Genomic DNA, 24486 nt, shown 5'->3' on the forward strand with positions numbered 1-24486 from the left:
AGAAACACGGGTTTTAATTCAGGAATTCTTATTTGTTGGGCAATACTACAGCAAGTAGTCTGAGAGATTTTTCAACTGATTTAATAATGAATTTTGCTTTCATTTAGAGTATTGCTATAGCAAAACCAACTACTCTTTATTACTAAACAAATTTCTGTTTAAATAAACATCAGCTGTTAAACTACACTGTCAGATACAAGGTAACCTTGCGCAAAACACAGGGAAATGCAGACAATAGCTGAACAACTATTAAATAAAGATACAGAATAGCAAATGACAAAATAACCTGCAAAATGCCATGTATTACCATAAACATTTTCATTACAGGAGAAAAACAATTACTTGTCACCTAGCTTTTCAAATCAGGCTCAACTGCCTTGAAATATGCCCTTGTATCCTTAAAGAAACTGAAATAGCTGGAATTAAGTGAGGCACAAGCGTTAACTTCAGGGCTACATCTCATGAAGCAGCTAAAATCTTGTAATTTTACACAGGAGAGGTATACATACATTCAGACTCCTGAGCACGAATAGAAAAGTGGACCAGATATGCTCTGTAGCATTTAAAGGAACAACATCTGCAGTGCTCACTAAACGAGTTAAACTAAAAACTAACCTCACAAAACTAAAAGCATAAGCAGATTCGATGGAAATCGGAACTTAAATATCTCATGATGCTTGATACCCAAGTTAAGTGCTTTAAACTTCTTTCAAAAAATTTTCTACTAGAGTTACAGCAGTTAGACAGCTAATTACCAAATGAGTATTTTTATGGCACTTACCATTTCATTTCTCCTCCTTCCCTCTATATTGAAAGATCATTGCCTTTTGATTTAAAGAGCACGTAAATGTTCTCTCCAGAACTGAGGGCACTGGTGCATTGTATTTCAATACAACTTTAGAAAGGACAGAGGCACTGCAAGAACTTAGCTCTAAGACTAAAAATAAAATTATTTGTGCTACCTAACACTGCAGACCTGCTTCTTGTTCCTAATCTTATTAAATTATCAGCACAAAGTTAGTTTATGTTGTAGATTAAAGTTCTAATGATTCTCCAACAAAAGAGATCTGGTGGTTTTCGGTACATCACCACTATAAAAACTGTTAGGAAGATAGAATCATAGAACGGTTTGGGTTGGAAGGGACCTTAAAGATCACTCAGTTCCAACCCTCTGCCATGGGCAGGGACACATTCCTCTAGAAGAGGTTGCTCAAAGTCTCATCTGATGCTCTGGTCTTCAACACCTCCAGGGATGGGGCATCCACTACTCCTCTGGCCAACATGTTCTTTATATCATTTTGTTCTTTTATTACACTTAAAATATTTAAACAAGCCAGATGCAGACATTTATACTAAATAAATAGCTAAGTCAAATACAAGGAATTATTTCATGTGGACTGCTCTGGAAGGGTTTTTTGTTTCTTTGTTTCAATCTTTGTTCTACTATTATGCCTTAAAGCTGAAAAACATGCTTTTATCTATTTTCATGCAAATAACACAGAAAAACCCCATAGTTTCACCCAGCAGGGAACAGCACTAGATTTACACTTTAGAACAAGGAAGCAGCATTAACTCCAACTGCAACCAGCAGAAACTTGTGGAGATCAATCATTCTGAAAACCAAGCCTTGCCACATCTGCATCTGTTTTTACTGGAAGGCAATGATGTAAATGGGCTTTCAAACCCCCCCAAGACAGTCAGTTAATTACCTCCAGTAAATCATTAAAAAAAAAGTCCTACACTATTGTGATTGTGTGCACATCGTTTACACCTGGTCTCAGTGTTTATAAATTATATAAATAAGCTTATACATAAGCACATTAAAGGAATGGGGGGCATATACACATTTAATTCAAGTGTACTGCACTCCTACCATTTAATTTATGATTCTTAACTTGCATGATGCAGAATTACGTAGAGGAATTCCTACAACCTATATATCAATTTGTACTGTAGTTTTATTAATACAAATATCTCAGTTCATATCTTCATATTAGAGCTCGTGGACTTTTTCAATCAACTCAAAAACATAATAATTTTGTCGATTCCAGATGGGATGCATATGTCTGATTTGGGTACACGTACAAATAGGTATTAAATGCACATTCACAGCCTGATGAAAACTTAAGGGAAAAAAAAGCAAATAGAAACTCTTACAGAACAGATATGCAACTTGTTACCTGAAACAAAGTTTAAAGGTAATCTTCTAGGTGAAACTGCTCTGGGATGTCTTTTACTAACTTCTTCATAAATCTGAAGCCTCTCTTCTAAAGTGCCTATTATCAGTAAATATAATAGATATAAGTAACACATAAAAATCTGTTCTTCTAGATGTTTTTAAGTGTTGAGAATTAATTTAGGTAGACTTCTTAGACAGATTAGATTTGGAACAATTTAAACATTTCAAGCTATTTTTTCCAATTAATCAAACATTGCTGGTTTTGAAACAATTGTTGAAAAACTGTTGAAAACTGAGTACTGAAGACACTGTATGTACAACACAAAACTACCAGCATTAATCACTATAAGGATAAACTACAAATAGAACAATTACCTTACACATTCAATCACACATTGCTAGAGTTCGGTTTGAATGCAGACCCATTCACACAGTATGTTGACATTTATAGCTTCAATTAACTATTTTTCACTATGCATCTGTTTCAGACATGCTTAAAGCATTCGGAGAAATGTACTGCATTTCTAAATCATAGGTATACAAATAGCACACTGTACAAGCATGCTGTTATTACAGGCCCTCTGGTGGCAGCAAAACCAGGACATAATACTGCCAGTGTAAGTACTGAGCACCAGAACTCTCTATATCTTAATGTTTTAAGTAGCTTCGCTTTTGTTAAAGATTCTCTTCCCACTCCTCCCCTTTCCCCCATAATATGCTTTGGAGCTCCAATGTGGTTAGAACTTGAGTAAATAATTCATCTGCTGCTTTGAAATGTCATTTTCACATAATTAAGATCAATTTTGCTTACATATTATTAAATTCATCAAGCAATTGAAATAAAACTGAATGTACAGATCAAGACTATGACAACATGTATTTATTAAATATATCTGTTTTCCTTTCGTATGGAAAACAATTCATCTTGTCACTGAGCTCAGATGTTGGGGAAGGGGAGGGGAATATGTTACCCAGTGGCTCCAAGAGATGTAGAGTTCAGAGAGTTATACCAAAATAATGTTTGGATTGGAACTAAAGCATATAAAAGCCCTAACTGAAGTCACAAGTTGGAGCTCCAGAACTTACCATGGGGGAGGAAATAGTCCTAAGACCACCTAAAAAATAAAGTGGCATTATTAGTTTTATAAATTAGTACAGTTTTCATCTACAGAGGATTTTAATATGTCAAATAAACTACTAGATTGGCTCTTTCAAGAACTACCCATTTTCATCAACATATTTATATCAAATAGAACACTCAAGTTCCTGGGTGATTTATTTTCTGAGAAAATAGTCATGATGTTCAACTCTATGGATACACTAGGAAAACCATTCACAAGGCAATACTACTCTGTGTAAGTGTAACAAATGCAATCATTTTCATTTCCCAGTCACAAGCAATATTCCCAGACCTTATTAATCCCAACTGTAAACCCTCCTCGAAGAAAGCTGGTTGAGGAAATAAAATGCAGCTATAGTATCTATGAATGATATTCCTTGCGGGCTTATGATTTATGATGTCATCAGAACAACTCAAATAAAACTTCTGCTAATTAGTGAACAATTAAGGAAGCCATTCCTATGTAAAGGTAAACACTTGGGAAAGTTACCACTGCAAAACACTTATTATAAATTGTTGTGATACCATAATTTAATAAAGAACTCAATTAGCTATCTTCCTGAAAACAGCAGTAATGTGAACTGGCATTGGAATAACAAAGACCTTATCACATTTACCACCTTGTCCTCCAGAGAACAGTCAGCTTAAAAATAAAAGAATCATTTTTCAGATGGCCTATCTTTATAAGGCCATCTGAAATACATATTTGAGTATTTCTCTACATGCCCATAGAAAGAGGTACCACCTAATCAAGTTTCAGAATGACAGTTTTATGTTGTGGTGTATAATACATCTTGTCAATGTATTGGTGTATCTTGACTTACTAGGTTGTACGGCCTTTTCCAAGCCTTCATAATAATACCAGTTTTCTGCATTGCGCTCAATTAGCTCTTTGTACACTTCACCAGCTTCTTTTAGTCTTCCCAACTTCAATAACATCTCTCCTAAAAACAAGCAATAAAGAACTGTGAATTACAAGAGAATACTGATCACAGAATCGTAGAATCATAGAATAGTTTGGGTTGGAAGGGACCTTAAAGATTATCTAGTTCCAACCCCCCTGCCATGGGCAGGGACACCTCCCACCACATCAGGCTGTCCAAAGCCCCATCCAACCTGGCCTTGAACACCACCAGGGATGGGGCAGCCACAATTTCCCTGGGCAACCTCTGCCAGAGCCTCACCACTCTCATGGTGAAGAAATTCCTCCTTATGTCCAATCTAAATCTGCCTCTCTCTAGTTTATAGCCATTGATGGTTTGGGAGTAAAACTTGCAAAACTAGATACACAGAATTGGGCTTAATCATATGTAGACACTTAAAAAGCAGCTTTATTTTTCCAAATGCATTTATTATTACAGGTGTTACTTGAAGCTACCATACAAACCTCAACATAGTCTGAGCATTCAGCATCTGCTAAAACAAAGATTATTTGTATGTTTGTATTTGAGTATTTAAAATAGCCCTTTGGATTATCAAAGAAACTAGCAACGCTTTCTCCCAGGACGCCTACACATGACCACATGGCCTCTTACCAGGCTGTTTAGTTAAGTACATCTATATATTTCACACCAACTAATCAGTTTTTAACCAGTTAAGTCACACTGGTTTGCTACAAAATAAACTGTTCTACTGCCTCTGGCTTGCCTGGTCTTCATTTTCTTCACAGCAGCCTGTACAGTGCTGTGTTTTGGGATTTGTGACTAATGTTGACAACACATCGCTGTTTTCGCCACTGCTAAGCAGTACTCAGTATTAAGGCTCTCTCTTTTCACTCCCCATCTGCCACCCAGCAAGCAGGCAAGCAAGGTGGACACAACCTGGACAGCTGACCCAAACTGGCCAGCTGATACAAACTGGCCAGAGGGATATTTCATGCTATATAGCGCCACACTTAGCAACAGAAATTGAGGGTAAGGAGAGTTTGGGCAGCTGGCCATGGCTTGAGGACTAGCTGAGCATTGGTCTGCTTGTAGGAGGTGGCAGAGTGATTGCCTTTGCATTGCCTGGGGTCTTGGGGTGTTTTTTTCCGCCTCTCTCTTTTCTTCCCTTCAGCTATCTTTATCTTAACCCGTGAGTTTTCTTGCTTTTGCTGTTCCTATTTTTTCCTGTCCCGACAGGGGAGGCTGGGGGAAAGCAAGCAAGCAGCTGTGTGGCACTGATTTACTACCCAGGACAGGTAAATCAAAGATTTCCAATGTTTTTGCTTTTACTGCTTTGTCATATCTGAAAGCCAGTAGCAAGTTTCAAAAGAAGTTGGCTCAGAGAAGAAGAATCACTTACCTCTGATTTCTTCTACTATTAATTTATCACATATTTGCTTTTCATATGTCTCTATATGTTCTAAAGACTCCTGAAACAGATCTGCCTCTCTCATCACTTGATTTTGATATAAAATCAGTTCACTATATTCATAATCTATTTTATTGGGAGGAACCTTGGGGGGAAAGAAAGCAATAGGTTAGTTAACATCTACCTGTACCTCAAATGCATGCAATATGACAGAACACAAGATTCAATATACAGGATAGATCAGGTCTGTTCATACACTTTGAATGTTTGGATGGGGATATAATTCCCATTATTCACAAATCAAATTCATTCAGGATATCCTCTGTTAAAGAACAGTTTAAAAGAACTCCTCTATTTTCTCTGTCACTGTGATGAGCTAATGAAAACCAGAACCTTTGCCCTCTCTCAGGCAATTCAATAAAATCTGCAAAGATCTTGGCAATCTTTTCCTTGTAAAGGACTCACATACTCCACAACAATTTTTACTTAAGTTCTGTAGCAGATTGCTGGGATACCACAATACTCATTTCCAGCATACCAAAAATTCTGGATCAAACTACTTCCAAGAGCAATGAACCACCCAAATACTGGCCATTGCCTGACAATTTTTCAGACGGGAAATTTACACTAATTCTTTCCAACCAAGTGTTCTCTGTACTACACTTCAATCCCCCAGAAAGTACAGTACACAAACATTCAAATAGTGCTTTCAAGCAACAGATAATTACCTTGAGGTCTACGGCCAGTTGCATACCTAGGACTTTATCTACAAGCTAAAGTTAAACTTGTGGGTCCATCTACCTTCCAGTGACACATCAGCCACTGAAACAGGATGATATTTAGAAGTTATTCCTTCCTAGGAATAACTCCTTCCTAGGAATAACTCCCTAAAGTTTATTTAGGGAATGAAAAGTCTTTCCAGAGTTATAATAATTACTTCATACTAAATGGTCTTCAATATATACAGAAGCTACTTCAGTTATGAGTAAATTGCAAGAATTTCAGAGACCAAATGCAGAAGTCTGCAGACGACGCCCAGCATTTCCATACAACAGGTTACTACATGAAATACACTGCCTCAATAAAAATTGTAGAAGATAGTTATAGTCCAACATGATTTCTTAATAATAAAAATGGATAAGAAGCAGCTGAGCTTGATAAATATTAATGACTTTTTCCCACGACACTACATACTTGCTTCTTCCTGAGCAAGCAACACTCTGAAGTCACATTGGTCACCAAACAGTTTACTATTATTTTTCTGTCCCCTGGTAAAGCTTTTCCTCTGCCTTCTTTAAAGAACCAAGTAATTTAATAAAAAAACCAACAAAAACCCCAAAACATTAAACTGTTCAAAATTTACATTTTCATTAAAATACTCTTGTTCTAAACCACCCAGCCCTTCCCTAAATACAGATCAAATTTAGGAAATCTAGCATTTCTGCTTACATGTTCTTTGAATCTTTAAAGTCAGCTTTTATGGTAGAGTGAATTGAAAAGATTTCCTTTTAGACAGAAATGTTCTGAAAGACAACATAACTAAATAAAACACTGTACTGAACTGTGTATCTGACAATGAACATCAGTTCTGTGGCTGAAAATTACAACAATAACAGCATTCAAGTATTTTTTAGTAACTGCCACGACATTATATCAAATGATGGCTAGTGGAACATGGCTAGATCTTACACATGCTAGAGTCAGCAGGCAGCAGTAAATCCTATCCATTTCTTTAAGCATATTTCCTCTATCTCCAACTCCATTTCTGTTTCCACTCTTGCTCAATTTTTATCCATATTAAAACATCAGAAGTCACTAAACATTGTTAGCTGGAAAGCATTTTTAACTGCTTCACAGAACTGACACATGGAACACAGGATTAAGCATCTAAGCATGTCTTCCTGCTTATCCTTATTGCAATACCACAGAACTGAAACTACAGAGCGCCAATTTAGTTTTCTCCTTCACTTCCCCCATAAAAGTATCCTCCCCTCCAACACAATACACATCTGAATTCACCAAGTAGCACAGCTTTTTGGTATGTCATGAATCTGTTTTAGGCCTTCAAAACACAGAGTTCCCCAAAAACCCTTAAAAAAATTAATTTAGAAGACAAGAAAGAGATATCAATCAACCTGCTCGTAGCTCTTCTGGCTTGGCAGGACCAACAAAAGAAATTATAAAATATCAAAAAATTAAATTAACTCCCTCTTACACAAAAGCTAAATCCACCAGAAAGATACTGCACTTACTGTCCCTCCATTTAAAAACTCATTAAAAAAGTAGTTTTACATTCATTTTTAAAGGGATTTTGAAATCTCATCAGGTTAATGATAAGCCCTGCAATTTATCAGAAGGCAAGCAGCTTATAACCCCAGCACTTAATCTGAATAATTGGATTGTCTTATAAAAAATAAGATATTCCAGGAACAGTTTTTTTCTACACCATTATTATTGCTGCACAATACATGGTTACTCCTCCCTCCCCCTAGAAGAGTTACGATTCTTGCACATGAGGTGCCCAACTTGCTCCTGAGTTCAATTCTGCTAGTTTAGAATAAATTCCTTCCTCACTCAGACCAAAAAAAGAATCAATTTTACAACTGTGGATGCCCTAACATAAATGTCACTGAAAGAATGTGACAAGATGCAGCCAAAACATACCTAAGAGCAGACCCCCCAGAACGCCAGAGGTTTTCTGTCCATATGTGTAATTGTGCACCTGATGCGGAAGTTAGGAATAAAATAAAAATTAAGAATAAAAATTTTGTTCTGGAAAAGAAGAAAGGAAAAATGGGACATACAACAGTATAGCAAATGGCACAGTTGTTTTACACCTGATTCCCAAAGTTTAAATTCTGAAGTGACTCTTAAATAATTTGATTAAACTTGGAAAGCACAGGCTGTTTTATTTCCTGCAGTGATGTCTGCATTGAACCTCATAACCTGTTTTTGACAGAAATATTGTATATCTGGCTAATTTACAGCCTTCAGATGACAGGCAATGTTTATCTGGCTAGACCAAGAGACAGAAAATTCACAATTTCCAATGATAACTGCACCATTAACGTAAAACTTTCAGTGATAAAAAGTGATTTATCACACACATTCATTGCTCAACTTCCTGCCACTGCTTGTTCCTTTATTTTTCTCCACTAAGCAATCTTCCTAGCTATCGTTCTTCCCAAAACCAGTATAGTACTAGAACCACTTAGGGTTTTTTCTGCTTGCAGTAGATAAAGAGAACCTCTGACCTTCACGAGACAGCATTTTCTCTAGTCCTCTATCTTTCCATATGGTTCTTTTCATTTCCTATCTCTTTTAAATAAAAAAAGGTCATCAGTACATCTAGACTTCTCAGTAATCATAGTTCTATAGGGAAAATCCCTGCTTCTTCTCCGAAATAAGGGTGGGGTTTGCTTTTCATTCATAAATCTGCCCCGAGGGACAACTTTACAATAAGTTACATCAAACTATCTGCAGTCTGGATCAACAAAGGCCATTCACTTCCCCCTGCTATTCCCCTTCCTCTTTCTCACCTGAGAGTTATTTAGTTCAGCCAATCAATCCTTCAAAAGGCTGATTATTTTTTTGTCACTTTGGCTTCCTGAACCAGTCCTCCACGAGTCAACCAGTGCTGCACAAGGAAGCAGCGGGAGCCCACAGGAAAAAATCAGACTGCTGGTTTAGGCAACAGCTTGTAGCTAGATCAGCACCACTATTTTGTAATACTGCATCTTCACATACTCACCTACAATCACTAAAATGACAGTTACTTGATCTTTTTCTTAGCTTAACTGCTTGGTTTAGGCTGTGTTAATTCACTTCTGGGTGGACAGAGCTGCTCGAGTAATCCAAGTAAATGAATATGATCACCCTACATCACTATTATTTACCAGTTATTACGACAGCAACATTTTATGTAACACGTTACACATACTTCTTCATTTATTAACAACAATGGTTAGCAGTATCAAGTCTAACACAGATTGCCATAAAACTCCTCAAAAACTGAATTTGCTGAAGTGATTCACTAGTGATTTGGAAACCCTTCAGTCTTTCAACCCTCCTTTTAAACATCACTCTTTTATCACAGTCACATATAATATTCTATCGAGTCAGTCACAAAAGTTCATCTGTTGTGCTTTAATGCATAAAAAGTGCAGAGCAAGAGGGGAGATTTGAAAAGTAAAGTAAGCAAGAAGCGTACGTCCTCAAAGACCCATGGATGTCCTGAATTCAACTACTTCAATTGCAGGACTTAAAATACACAGAGAATGCACATACAGTACATTTGGGGACTAAGGTGGAAAAGCCAAAGTGGGGCAAAATTGAACTGTGTGTTTGCTTGGGCTCTCCTGACAGTTCTGGATCCAATACGTGGATTCTCTCTTCCAGTGGCTGGGGCTCTACATGGACCTGCAGTCCTCGGGAAGCTAGCACAGCAAAGCACAAGGCTCTCTGTATTTGCAAGAGAAATAAAACTAAAGTGGTCATCTTCATTTTTAGCTGTTTCAGGGGAGAAAATGCAATATATCACTTAATCTCCTCTAATGATCTCAAGAAAGAAAGGCTTGACAACTGATTTTTCATATACTCTTGCCATCCAACATTCATAGCGTATTTATATCTTATAATACATAACCAGCTTTTCCATTATTTGCCTGTGACTGATACTAATCAACAGTTAAGTGGCTCATCATCCAAGCACAAGCTATTTTACTATTTATGCAAATTTTTCAAGTATTGCCAGTTTTACTGAAAAATGGCATCAGAGCTTGAGATGGTGTCAGGATTTCTTTCTTTTAGGATGGAAATTTTTTTAGGAGGAAAATTAAGACTTCGATAATTTGCACAGCAGATTCAACTGATTTAGTATGTTCATCTAGGCCAGATGGTATTTAAACATGGCTTAGTCACTAGACTGAAGTGCGTATCATCATGATCACCCTCAAAAAAAGACTATTTACACACAACCTTTTAGAAAAGACAGCAACATTAACAGCATCACTTCCATTGTCTCCAAGGGGCCAATACTTAGTTTAGCCCCCTGGTCCTTGAAAGAGCCTCAGTTTCTTACACTTCATTTGCAGTTTTTCCATCTTTTCCATATTCCTTCTAAGTAAGTCATTTCAACACGGCACTCTGATTCGGCTCTGCTGACTCATTCAAGAACCATGACTTTTTGGCTGTGAAACACTTGTAACAGAGAACCCAATTTTTCACTTGAACTTATGGTTTCCAGTTTTCCTCAATACTGAAGTTAAACCTCTTTTGAAATACCAAGCTGCATATAGTCCGCTTGCAAAATCCTTTGTTTGACCATGATACATGATCAAGACAAACACAGGTCCCTTCTAGTAGTTATTAATTTCCCTTCTTACAGATAGTCCCATTCTGGCTGTATAAGATGTAAAATGCAGTTCTCAAAAAGTATTCCAGATTTTTGTTTAAAACAATCACAATATATAGGTCAGGTAATAGCTTAGTACCTACACACGATGCTTCTAGCACACCTCCCAAGAATGCATCTATAAAAATGTTTTTTCTTTTGACGTTAACATGCACTCTATTCTGGTAATTGAGACCTTATAGTTAAGTTACTCGTAACAAGGGAGTAGTCTCTCTTAAAAAGGGTTATACTTGGGGATCTTAGCATTGTACCATTTGATTTACTCCAACAAGTTTCAGTAACACCAAATCTTCTCAAATAATTTTCAACTATGTTTTCATGCTCCTTTAGCACTAAACCCTGGTTTTAAGTGCATAATACACAGATGCACACAAAGCAGTGAAAAGGTGTTTTTTCCCCGTTCTTTGTAGAGATGGTAACAGCAAACAGGCTATGGCAAGAGAGAGGGCAAACAAGAACATCCAACAGTAAATAGTATTTTCTGAAGTTTTACCTACTGTAAAGCGACAGGATCATCACAGGGTTTATTCAGTTAAGAGTCTCAAAAACATCAAGTGACTCAGTTATTCCACATCAGCCTACCTTAACCCTAACAGATTATTGCAAGAGGAAAAAAATATTTCTGTATAATTTGTGTCAGCTGCCAAACTCCTGGAAATCTTTCTGCTCAAAGCAGAAAGCCCCATAAATAACAAATTTCTTCCTAATTAGTTCTTCCTAATTACTAAGAAATAATTCCTCAGATTCTGTCTCTCATACATAAAGTGTTAACTTCCCAGAATAGGAAGTCTTACCTGTTGGGTTTTCCTAAATTCTTCAAGCAGTTTTAAGGCCATATCGTAATCTTTTAGTAAGTGGTATGCAATGGCATATCCAATCCAGGAAGCCCGCTGTGTGGGGCGCAGTTGAAGTAGCTGGTATCTTGTCTCCTTCAGTAAAAGAAAAGCCATTTAAAGATTAAAGACCTTAAAAAAGTTATTAAAACTTTATCATGATTTACCATCACTATGGCTAATACTTTAAGACCTTTTAAAAGCCCTAGGCAATTCTAAAATAGTGAACAGCATGGGAAAAAGCAGCATGTTTCCATCTTATAAACCTGAAAGCTACATTCCAAACACAGGAGTGTTATAGCACAAAGCATAAAATGTATTTGCTCGTACACAAGAAGTGTCATTTTCAAGAGTACCTCTTAAGGGCCTAAATTATTTCAAAGACAGCTTTGAAATCTCAGAGAGGGGCTTCCATTAGAAAGCATGAGCTCACTGCCACTTGAAAGAGAAGCCCTACTCTCCTAGAGCCCAAGCAGTAGATCCTCAAACTGGTGCAGTACTTCTCAGATCCACTTCCCCAGTCAAAACACTTCCCTAACTCAGTTATTCACTTTTCTTCCATTTGCAAATTCAACATCTTCAGTGAAAGAGACCAACTTATGCTGAAGCCCACAATCCAGTTCTCTATTTCACATAAAAGAGAACGAAGAGCAGGACTTTTCCCTTTCATAGCTAAGTCAGTTCAGCCAGTTAGAAACCACTAATTTTGTTTAGACAAATATTAAGGTTTTATTTATGATAAAATCAGAACTGGGATTCAAGAAATCAGTCATGGGGAAGGTTCTCACACACTTAAAGAATCACTATAGTGACTTCTCACAAGACACCTTCAGTAAAAGCACTCAGAACACTGTTTGCAGTACTTCACAATAGCACAGCAAGTATTCCTACTTGCTAAGCTTTATCCTTTTTATTTTCATTATTTTAGTGAAAAATTAGTTGAAAACTAGAGTTTTACAAGGTGATCCACAAGCCAAATTGCACAGAATCATTGTTCTTCTGTTCTCAACGTTACGTGGAGCTCTGCTGTAATATATTTTCATGTGTTCCTAAACAAGAGCTTAAAATACTTTTTAATACAACAAAAACTATTGGCAATGGAATTATTACCAATAAAAGACTAAATAATGACATAGAACAAGAGAATGCTGACAGCAATAGATGGGAATTTCAAGAGAATACTTACTCTGTATCCTTCTAAATCCCTCATCTGAATCTGCAACAGAGAGAGATCTCTTAAGATCTGTAGATTATCTTTATCTAGCTTGAGTGCATTCCGGTAACACTTGATGGCTTCATCGTATTTCTTATCGGAACGTTGTAAAAGACCATAGACATGCCAACCTAATGTATGTTAAGGAAGATACATTCACAATTTTCACAAAGTAACTGCAGTGCATTTCTGTTACAAACCAAACAACTTGACATTTTCCTTGAAGACCAGCAACCTCATAAGATTAACAGTTTGATTACTGCAGCCAGACTTCGATGACACATTTTAATATATTAAATGCTTCCAAGGAAGTAATAAAGTCTCATTTAAAAATCTCCAGCTAAGTCATATAACTCCCTAAAACACTGTTATACAAACTAAATTATCTAAACTTGACAAGACACAGAAGAGTTATTCCTAGAGGTGTACTGTTTAAAACATACTACCGTAATTACAGTAGGAATTTTTACTCCTAGAAGTCTCTCACTCTAACAATACAAGTTTTGCACTTCCTCACTTTCTTGTCTGCAGCCTCAATTGGTCTCCAGATTTTACACTAAGGGACAAATACAAAGCCACACTTCATTCACTGACAAAAGGAAATCTTTATATGTGTCAAAAGTCTTTGTCACATTCTCAGCATCTCAGATTTCAATCAGTATTGTGTCATTTCAATAAACTTCCGTCACAAGTATCCTTGAAAATTCTGCAAAACTGTAGAAAAGAAAATAAAATCTCGCTTCAAGTATTTGATTACCAATTGATATTGACTGTATGCACCTTGTACATTTTTATATAGTTATTATGTACTTCAAAAGTAGCAAAGACATCATACATATAGAAGTGAGAATTCATAGCAAAAATATCAGGTTTTGTATTACAAAGGATACAGACATGACTCTTTACATCATTACGAAGTCCTTTACGAACAAATTCATATGCTTCTTCCTTCTTCCCTAAGCAGTTCAAGGTCAATCCTTTCATGGCAAGCGTCTCTGTAAGGAATATCACATACTTATGTTTCTGACTTCCCATATACCAGTTTCACAGCACAGATAACCTTTGAAGTTGCTATACAGTGAAGTTCCCCATTAAAAGATAAATTTAGATCAGGATAACAGCCTTCAGCTGTGCTAGGCTGCTATATGGAAAGCATTTTCTTTCTTGAAATTGGTCTTAAAAAGACCACTGCATGGCATCACACAGATGTGATGAATACAGACAGCATAAAGGCTATTAATTAAAAAACAGATTTAACTGGCTTTAAGAGAGTTAACAATAAGCTAAAGTAATTTTAGACAGCTTCGCAAAGTGTGTTGAAGTTCAAAGAAGGCAGAACAAGAAAAAAAAATCATTATATTGTGTCATACCATAAGAAACAAATCTATCACAGTCAGCTCCACTATTAAAGGCTGCTTACAACGCATTAGTTAAGAGGAACATATTCCCTGTTACAGTATTTTGGGAGTAAAAAATCTTCTCAAAGTAGCAGCATTTTAATCAACATTCCGAGAGGCACAAGATTCCAAATAATACATTGTTATGACTATTGCTCCCTCTCTTCCCCCATTCTTCAAGTAACTCTATCAGAAACAAGCATCATGTAGTATATTACCATGCCTGAAAGCTGTTCCAGATTCCTATTTTGGTTTTTTTTCTAAATAAGATACCATTAGTTTTGGCCTCTGTCAGAAAATTTAGTCACGTTTTCATCATAGTACTCTCTTTTCTCCAGTTGCAACCTTGTCCCCAGTGTTAACAGCAAGGGCCCTTCATCTCAAGGTCAGCCATAACCCTGGTCAGCCCTGGTGTAGTGGGAGGCGTCCCTGCCCATGACAGAGGGCTTGGAACTAGATCATCTTTAAGGTCCCTTCCAATCCAAACCATTCTATGATTCTGTAAAAGCAGTTTGAAGCTCCACCGATAGACCTGTTCAAAATCTTTTTTGTAAAAATACACCTAGAGGGAAATGATGACCCACAATAAGCCATGTTTTTTCTTTTGTTTTTAAGTTGTCCTACATCCACACTGTAAGAACAGAAAAAGCCAGAATGACACCTTCCCAATAATATGAGGAAGCTCGAAAAAGAATATCCTGACTGTGGGAAGGAGGGCAAGCTACTCCTACCTTCCCACAGACAGGAGATAATAGTCAAGCCACAGCAATTCATCCGTTTGTCACCTCCTCACTAAATTTTTCAAACTGCTTGTCTCTGAAGCTAAGTGTGGCAAAAGCACAGCTTCCCATCAGATCATTTCATGGGCTTAGTTCTGCTTCAGCTGTTCATTCCAGGCTTTGCTCCCAAGCTTCAAAGACACTAGTGGCTCAGTGCCCAAGTAGTATGCGGACTGCCAAGGCAGCCAGTTGTCCTGGAAAAGTTTAAGAGGCAGGAAGAGCAGAAAAGACAGAGACAGATTCTAAGATGTTATAATAACACAAATACAAATGCTAGCAGAGACAAATGCATTAGATCAGAGCTGGACAAGCCATTCTAGCTTTGAAGCAACAAGAATACTTCCCTAGAGATAAAAGTACAATTATGAAGACGACAAAAAACCGCAGACACCAATGGAAGCATGAAAAAGATGTCAAAAATTTTGCCAGGATTTGACAATGTCAAATAAGAAACTCATTTTAGTAACACAGTACGTGCACAGTCAGTGTTGGGCTGCTTCAACAGCAGACAAGAAAAAAAATCAGAAGCAAAGACTGCCTGAACCATGCAATAGAGACCCTGTAATACAGTAGGATTACAGTATCTTACTGAGCTCATTTTGCTGTCATGTTTCCTGCAATATTTATCAGAACAGGATCTCCAGACTCTGTCTTTAGCTTCAAGTCTCAGCAGCAACAGTATTACACTTAACTTTGCTCCTTATAAATAGCAATTTGGTATACAATACAGAAAATTCAGAGTATGACCTTAACAAAAAAACCCCAAGATTTTTAATCCATTGGCAGAATACCTGCATGTAATGGTCAAAAAAGGCTGGCCTTGCTCTTAAATAGGAATGTAAGAAAAACCCACGCTAGCATTCTGACCCAAAAACCTAAAAATGCAACTTACTTGGAAGCTTCACTGAAGTGTGCTTCCACCATATATTTTGATCTTCATCATCCCACCACACAGGAGTGTTTGAGCTAGGAAACCTCATCTGAATGCACAAAGACTGAAAATCCAGAGTAATTATTCAGTCATAAGGACAGAATCACACTCAGCAACAGGCTCCCTTCTTTCCCAATAGTACAGAATAGGTTGATTATACACTGAAACTCACAACAGGAGAAAAAAAAAAAATGTTTTGAGTCTGCAGTTACCTCCATGTTCAGCGAATTTCGGGTTAGATAGGATCATCTTGCAGAACTTGAGCCCATTTTTGTACTGTTTTTGTTCATAACATTTCTGAAAAAAAAAAGATAGAATACAACCACTGAAATGCATTTGAAAACAGAGTATTTTAACATACTATTACAAATGCAATAATCCTTTCAGTAAGGCATGGTAACCAAATCACTAACAAGCTCTAGTTGAGTATGACTACTCATATCACATTGCCCTTCTTCAGCATTCAGAACAGCATCTGCCTTCATTTACATGCAGCCAATGCTCTACCTCACAGTCTCCTTTTTATATAAAGTTAGTAATTCCTTTTGAACAGAAATAGGAAAGGGAAGTAGGAATCCCTACTTGGATTCAGAAACTCTTAAAATAGAGAGCCAAGTCAGCAATCTTGACTCAACGCTACTTTTGAGAACAAGAGCTAGTCTTAAATAGTCTAAACACTTCATTCAACACCCCACTTCCCTCGTCTAGGGACCTCCCAGAGTAAGAAATATCAAGCAGAAGACTTTCCTTGTTGCCTTTGTAGACTTCTGGGAGGAAGAGAGAAAGCATGAAGTAGGATAGATATATTTTAACTTCAAATCTACACACATATATCCAGGGAGGGAGAAATTACCTGGGTATAAGAAAAAAGAAATCTAATTTCTAGGTGGAATAGTAGAGCTAAGGACTACTTTTAGATTAATTTAGGGTACCATTTACTTAATCAGTAGGTGAACTAGCAAACAATGCACTTCAGTTGTGGGAACATAAGGGAAAAAAAAAAAGCGAACCTGGGTGCCTTTTGAAAGCTATTACCTGATGTTAATAAGTCAGTAAGTTCTTTGTAATTTAAATCGAATACAGATCATTACAGTTGATCACTAAAACAATTTCACTTAAGCATGCGAAAGACATGCTTGTATCAGTAAACATGAAAATTATTGAAGGCCATTCAAGCTTCTTAACTTGAAGAAAAAACCTAACCAGGTTTAACTTGGCACCATTTTCAGTTAACGAGGTGTACTGTCCTGCTGCAATCTAGACAGCTGTTCTCAGGAGAAACTGTCACTTCAGTTATGTGCTTGAGTACTTTCATGTTCAACACTCCTCATAGATCATTCCCACTCCATCAATCTTCCCAGAGAGAAGTAAAATCTATGTTAAATTAATGCAGAGTGTAGTAACTGCTTCACAGTCATACTACATCATCGCATTACTTCCCAGGGTACAATCCATACAGAAACACGCCCAAGGCTCACGTTTGAGTCATTGGCTAAGGCGCCAAAACAAGGCTGGTCCTCCTCTGGTCTGTGGGAAAGGGCTTAACTGCAGACAGTTTTTAAATCTTTGTTGCCTGAAACTCAAGACACTTGCAGTTAACCATGATTAAGTGGAGATTAAATCATAGAATAATTTAGGTCAGCAGGAACCTTTGTTGTCACCTAAATCACCCCTCAAAACAAAGCAGAGCTAACCTGAATATTGGATCAGGTTGCTTTGCCTGGTTGACTTCTGGCACCATGACCAGGGAGTTGCCATCACAGGCAAATAGTTACACTATGGCAATTAACATTTAAACAACAGCAACAAAAAAGCTTCCACAATTTTAAACTGAGAACTAGTTTCCACATCTTTACCTGAAATAACCCAGTATACAGCAAAAACCTGGAGGTCCCTCTAGGGAAAGGCCCAATTCTTCCATTCATCTATTTTTCTCTTTCTTAACATCAGTTGCAGAGTATCATTTTCAAAGAAGCATAAGAAAATACCAACAATGATCTAAGCATGTTTTCTAAATTTATTCAAGTATACCTAAAAAAGTAACAGAAGAGTGAACATCCATCCAACTCTTGCAATGTTTGGTGAAGCACCAAGTATACAGCAAAGCTTAACCATGGAACAGAAGCTCTACAAGTCAAGTGTGCACTTAAAACACATTAACTACTTGAGGAAATGATATCTATTATACTTGTTCTGACATTTTTATTCTATAGTTCAGCCTCAGGCTCAGAATAAGGTTATTAAACTTAGGTAATTATAGACAAATTTGAGATTTTTGGAGGACAAACAAGATCACATTTTCCAAAGGCCAACAGATGGCCGAAGAGAGAAGTTAATGCTTACCTCCAGTAGGTAAGCAGAAGTTCAACATTCACAGTTGTCTAGCTTGCTGATGACAACCAGCATATTTGTACTTGTCAACAGGCAAGTTAGCTCAAAACCAGACACAAGCCTCAGCATTTCTTGCCCAGCTGCTTGCTACTAAAGAGGGGCTGACTACAGAAACATAACAAGTCAGTATGAAATGCAATTTTATACAATTCCATTGCTCATGGGACAAGCCTTGCTGGTTAGTCTTAAGGGGAATTCCCAACCCTCTCTCTCCAAATACACAGACACGTGGATTTCTAAAGAAGTTATGTATTTGTACCAATATGCTAGCTTAAATGCATACCAATATAAGAGAAAAGGATTTTGCTCAGCTACACAAGTTATTTGACTCTCACTATCAACATCTACAGATATACTGAAAGGCTTACAGATTACGTTACATGGACAAGCTTGGAGCTTTAAGGCATCCAAAATTCACAAATGGACTGCTTTTGAAGCTCTATGTCTGTTCAAAAATTGCACGAGCACACCATGCTCCACCTGTATCTTGTTTACAGAAGAGAGCTTGATGCCTTTTGATACCATCTCATTTTGTAGTACAGGCGGGGATTTCATAGTCAAGAAACCCGTTATCTCTGTATGCATTCTCAAATTTTGCACTGATCAGGACATACAGAGCCAAACATACCCTGGGCTGCATCAAAAGAACCACGGCCAGCACTCCACTCTGCTGTCATGAGACCCCACCTGGTGTACTGTGTCTATCTCTGGAATCCCTAGCTTAAGAAGGATATGGAACTGTTGGAACGGGTCCAGAGGAGGCCTACAAGGATGATCAGAGGGCTGGTGCACCTCCCATACGAGGACAGGCTGAGAGAGTTGGGCTTGTTCAGCCTGGAGAACAGAAGGCTCCAGGGGCACCTTATAGCTGCCTTCCAGTAAAGCGGGGCAGGGACTTTTAACAAGGGCATGTAGGGATAGGACGAGGGGGAATGGCTTTAAATTGGGAGGGGGAAGATTTAGATTAGACATTAGGAAGAAATGAGGCACTGGAAGAGGTTGCCTCGGGAAGTTGTGGAATGCTCCCTGGACCAGGCTTTGAGCAACCTGATCCAGTAGAGTGTGCCCCCACCCACAGCAGAGGGTTTGGAACCAGACTATCTTTAATGCTTCCTTCCAACCCAAACCATCCTATGAGTCTATGAAATGCATTCATTTGTGTCTGTCCCATTGCATTAAGTCTTTGGTAAATTAAAAACTCATGCTGATACACTGAGTTGTTTTTTTGAGGGTTGGTTGTTTTTTTTTTTAAATAGCCTTTTCTGTTGTGCTTACTGCAAGACTCCCCATTAGCCTTTTATGGCAATAATTTCCTGCTAAAACTGAAGCCAAATCACAAATGTTTCCACACGTAAAACCTCAAAGGGAGATTTTGGCAAGGCCAAAATGTTAACCAGAAGTTCTGCTACCAGATGTTGCTGGAAGGCTCTTACCTCCCTCTGGCAAACATCTCACCTTGGTTCGCTCCCTTTTTCAAAACTAACTCAAAGATATAATCTGCTTGCAGAGTACGTTATACAATTAAGCTAAACATTATTTTATGCACTTCCAGGTGAGTATAGAGCACCTCTACATAGAGGTCATATAGACACTACACCTAGAAAGTAGAAGTAAAAAAATACCAGTAACAAGGAAAACAATGAAGAGCAAAAGGAGACTGCAATCCTATATCACAGTGCTTTTGTGGCTTCTACTTAAAAGAACTGCAATTCACAAATTCTGATTTATTTTTAGTATCATGCTATCTTTTTCCGAAGAGACAAAGCCCCCTTCCAATCCTAAATAGCCACAGAATCAGGGATCCAAACTGCTCACTTCATATATCACTACTCAATTGCATATAACATTTACACGTAAATTAGCTCAACTACGTGCAACATCAGGTCAGTAAAGGGATGCTTTTACAGACTACCCCTCCCAAGACAAAGCATTTACCTCTTAAAAAAAAGGTCTTGTATGAGAGAATGGCTACATTTTTCACACACTAAGGCAGTTTAATACATAGATCAGCGATTTTATGGCTGAAGAACATCTCATTATGCCCCTTAGACATTAGCAGTCACTTCTGAATAGCCATCTAACAAAAAAAATCTCAATCAGCTACTCAAAGAGAGACTACAGTTGTGGCAACCAATTCTCTTCCTCACTCCCTACCTAGGGCCTTCGAATGTACTGAAATGACATTATTTCATAAATCATTTTCATGTCAAGGCTGAATGAAATGTAGTTTCACATTTGAAGAATGAAGACAGGCATCAAACCTAACAGCAGTGTTAGGCGTAGCAACCAGCTTCCTTGATCAACCTAAACGTTTCAATAGTTTTAACCTTTTTAAGATGGTCCGTGATTATTACAGAGCTGCAGCAAAGGTCAACCCAAATCAGACACACTGACCAGTCTCACGGTGAGCATGTATTAAAGGGCTTATAAGAAAGATGGGGACAGACTTTTTAGCAAGGTCTTTTTTGATAAGACAAGGGGAAACGGTTTTGAACTAAAAGAGGGTGGATTCAAACTAGATATAAGGAAGAAAGTTTTCACAATGAGGGTGGTGAAACACTGGAACAGATATAAACTATGTCTCTTTTAAAGGGTGAAGCTCACCACTAAAAAGCTTACCTTAATTTAAGACCCAGTCTAATTCCACACTCTGCACACACACTCAATACAACCTGAATCCCTAGAACATCCTTTGCTTAGAAGGAGCAGAAAGAGCTCCTGCTTACTAATACTTAACATCTGCAACTTCCTCATTGTTTGAGTTAGTGGAGTTCTCTACCATTTATGAACATGTGTCTACCTCTGCAAACCAGAAACCATAACAGCAACACTAGAAATAAGACAAGTCATACACCTCCGTTAGACATTTTCAATTAGTTTTCAGTCTGCATTTTGTATAGAAGCACTGAAGAGACCAATCTTGCCACGCCTCTTGGGATGAAACTGCAATTTGCCCAGCCAGAACTCAGACTAAGCAGGTGCTCCACACGCTAGAAACGCATCTGTAAGCAGTAAAGCAAATGAAACTATTAACATCAATATTGGTTTGCAAGATCTGACACCCAAACATACACATCTCAGGCTTTAAAAGCACAAGTTTTTTTATTTCGAAACCTTAAAGCAAGTTCAAGGCAATTACGAATGCAAGCCTTAAATGCCAACTTGGTCTCAATACTCCGTGAAAGATTATTGTGATTCAGACAAAAGCTTACATGCATCATAACAGATCAGGCCAGAGAGCTCAGACCCACCTGGTACAGCCCACTAGTGGCAAGATACAAGTGTGAGATGCATAGGGAGAGGCTTATGAGCAAGACAAGCATTATTGTAGTTCTCACCAGGATGTTTTCAGCATACAGTTATTTGTGCCTCACCAGCTCTCTGAGCCAAAGCGTGCATCTTCACACACAAAATAAAATAAAGGGCTTCCCACACACACCCAAAAGTGCTAGAACCTTTCATAGCTACTTAATCCTGCAGCAAAGCATCCCACAGTACAACTACCTTTTTGCCAAGATTTTTTTCATTTGAAGCCTGCTACTTTGCAGCCATCAATTCTGCCTAAAAGAAAACTAGGCATGAGAGCTTGAAAATGCAGGCAAGTCCCTACTTAACTTCTCCAGACTCTTCATAATTTCAGAATGTTCTATTAAGTTCTTTCTCCTTCAAGGAAGTCATTTCATACTTGCATCCTCCTCCCGAGGAGGCTCAGGAGCCAGGTCAAGACCAGGGGAATTAGCAATGCACATAGCATTGCAGATGTAGACTTGCAGCGTACTTGAGCAGTGGCATAACATCATCTTTTTTTCCGCAAGGATTCACTGATTCTGAACTACCGCAGAAGGACATTGTTTTATCAGAACCCCAAAAACCCATTAAAATCTCAAATCTTGGGCACAATTGAGCCCAAAGCCCATGTTAGGTCTACATTAAATTAGGATTTCCAGTTCTAACATTCATCTACAAACATGCTACAACGCAACTTACTTCAGAAACATGAAGCACTTCTGCATGTTTTGAGATGCCCCTCCCTTCTTGTGCCACGAGTAGCTCAGTACAACCAAACTCTTCTTTCTCTTCATCGCTTTTTCTCTTCAATATACTCAGAGGCAATTAAGAAAGAACTTCAGCACAAAACACAGTGGGACTTAACTCTGAAAAGTTATCTTTTATTCATACAGGAACTTTACCTAAAAAAAACAAGTCCAGAGGAAATAAACTCCTTTTGAAAAATTATAACATTTATTTGGGATAAAGCCTTCTCCAAATCACTGACAAATGTGCAGCATGGATTTCTGTTTAACTTATTCTTACCATTAGCCCATTATCTACCCTCCACAATTCTGCAGCTGGCCAGGCATGCTCACCATCTCTTTCGAAAGTCAGTATCACAGAAATCAGCTGACATTCTTCCTAAGCTGTCCCTCCTTGGCCACACAAGCAACAACCACACCACAAATCAGTCTTATTAGTTACACCAGAAGACTTATACTGACAGATCCACACTCTTCTCTTTAAAAAAAAAAAATAAATCTTTAACCGATACTTCAAAACATCCACTACAAAACACCCAGTCCTGGATTACAACAACTACTTCATCTATGCTATCCATCTCATTTGGGAGGAATTAATTAGCATAGCATCACACTTCCCCAATCATGGAGCGACATATCACTCCCATCGAAGACGTGGAAGAAGGGCTACTACTTTGCTGAGTCACGGGGTGGAAGGGAACAAGACAGAAGTCTGGCAGCCACTCCACATCAGCGGCTGCATCAAAGCCCATGCGTGCAGCAAGGATGAGTTGGGCAGGATGAGCTAGCCATTATGTCTCCACCACTCGTTTGCCTATCAGGATGACTAAACTGGCCCCTGGTCACCACCTCCCGCATATCAATGTATGTATGCAGAGTTACACCATAGCCACAGAACAAAGAATCACAGGTGATTCTGAAAACAGAAGTACTAATAAGATTTATGAATAGAAACCAACACGTTGTACTTGGATGACTTATGGATGTGGAAACTGTGAGTTTTGTGTATTAGAAGTGCCTTGATGTATAACCCTGGAGTTTTTTGGATTTCTACACATTGGTAGAAGATGCACCAGCAGGGAATGAAGCAACCAACCATGTCCCTTACCAGCAGCACCACTGAAAGAAGATAAGGAGCTGGACCAACTGATACCCCAGACAGTATCACTCCAGAAGGGACTGTAAGAGAATGAGAGGAGCGGGTCATAATTGGATCTCCCTCTCAGCTGGTCCAAGACCCTGACTGAAAAACATAACATCATGGATCCAATTCCTCCAAACACTGGAGCGTCTGCAAAAACTCCACCTGCAGCAACCTCAAGGAAACACCAAAAAAAACTAGCACTGAACTCCAGAGAGGTCGTACAGTCCCTCACAGGATGATAATATTGGTCTAGACTTAAGCTTATATTCTTGACTTAGGATCATAACATTATAGGTAATAAACTAAATGTCTAAATGCAGTTCTGGACCCTACTCTGTCTCCCTCAGGGTGTGACATGGAATTCAATAGTTTGGTAACTCCCACAGATCATCAGCAGACTGATTATTTGCATGCTTAAAATCCATTATTAATGCATTAAATAAAAATGAAAACTTAACTCTTATTCAGAAAATTCTAAACAATTTTAGAACTAACTTCTAGAACTTGCATATTGACCTTTACCAAAATAAAAAATAACTTAAGATGATCATAGAAATCAGAAAGGAAAAGAAGATGCTACAGAGAAGTCTAACAACTCCTCAAAGACAGGGCACTTAAGATAATTTCTATGATTTCCTCACCGAAAAACGTGGAAGGTGCATGCCTAAATGAACTAAACAGTCACAAATCACTGGTACAAAGGATATACTTGCAGACTTTTGTATGTGTTTCATTACCTGAAGTCGAACAAGAGTAAACG

At 38.0% G+C, this 24486-nt stretch overlaps 1 protein-coding gene across 4 annotated transcripts in view; it reads right to left on the reverse strand.

The window, feature by feature from the left end:
- NAA16 (N-alpha-acetyltransferase 16, NatA auxiliary subunit) overlaps positions 1–24486 on the reverse strand; it is a 67913-nt gene that overhangs the window by 38933 nt on the left and 4494 nt on the right. For 3 of the 4 annotated variants that reach the window (XR_008448460.1, XM_009557777.2, XM_054058222.1), the window contains exons 2-8: positions 16370–16454; positions 13941–14045; positions 13024–13181; positions 11799–11933; positions 5583–5736; positions 4124–4243; positions 2181–2276 (exon numbers count right to left, since the gene is read on the reverse strand). Coding sequence is in view for 3 of the 4 variants with exons in the window: in XM_009557777.2 (XP_009556072.2) it covers positions 2181–2276; positions 4124–4243; positions 5583–5736; positions 11799–11933; positions 13024–13181; positions 13941–14045; positions 16370–16454 (853 nt within the window). In the remaining variant the exon portion in view is untranslated. Of the gene's footprint in view, positions 1–2180; positions 2277–4123; positions 4244–5582; positions 5737–11798; positions 11934–13023; positions 13182–13940; positions 14046–16118; positions 16230–16369; positions 16455–24486 lie in introns of those variants that run through there. The other variant, XM_054058208.1, reaches the window with a different exon arrangement.

Source organism: Cuculus canorus, chromosome 1 (genome assembly GCF_017976375.1).
Source record: "Cuculus canorus isolate bCucCan1 chromosome 1, bCucCan1.pri, whole genome shotgun sequence".
Classification (NCBI taxonomy): Eukaryota; Metazoa; Chordata; class Aves; order Cuculiformes; family Cuculidae; genus Cuculus; species Cuculus canorus.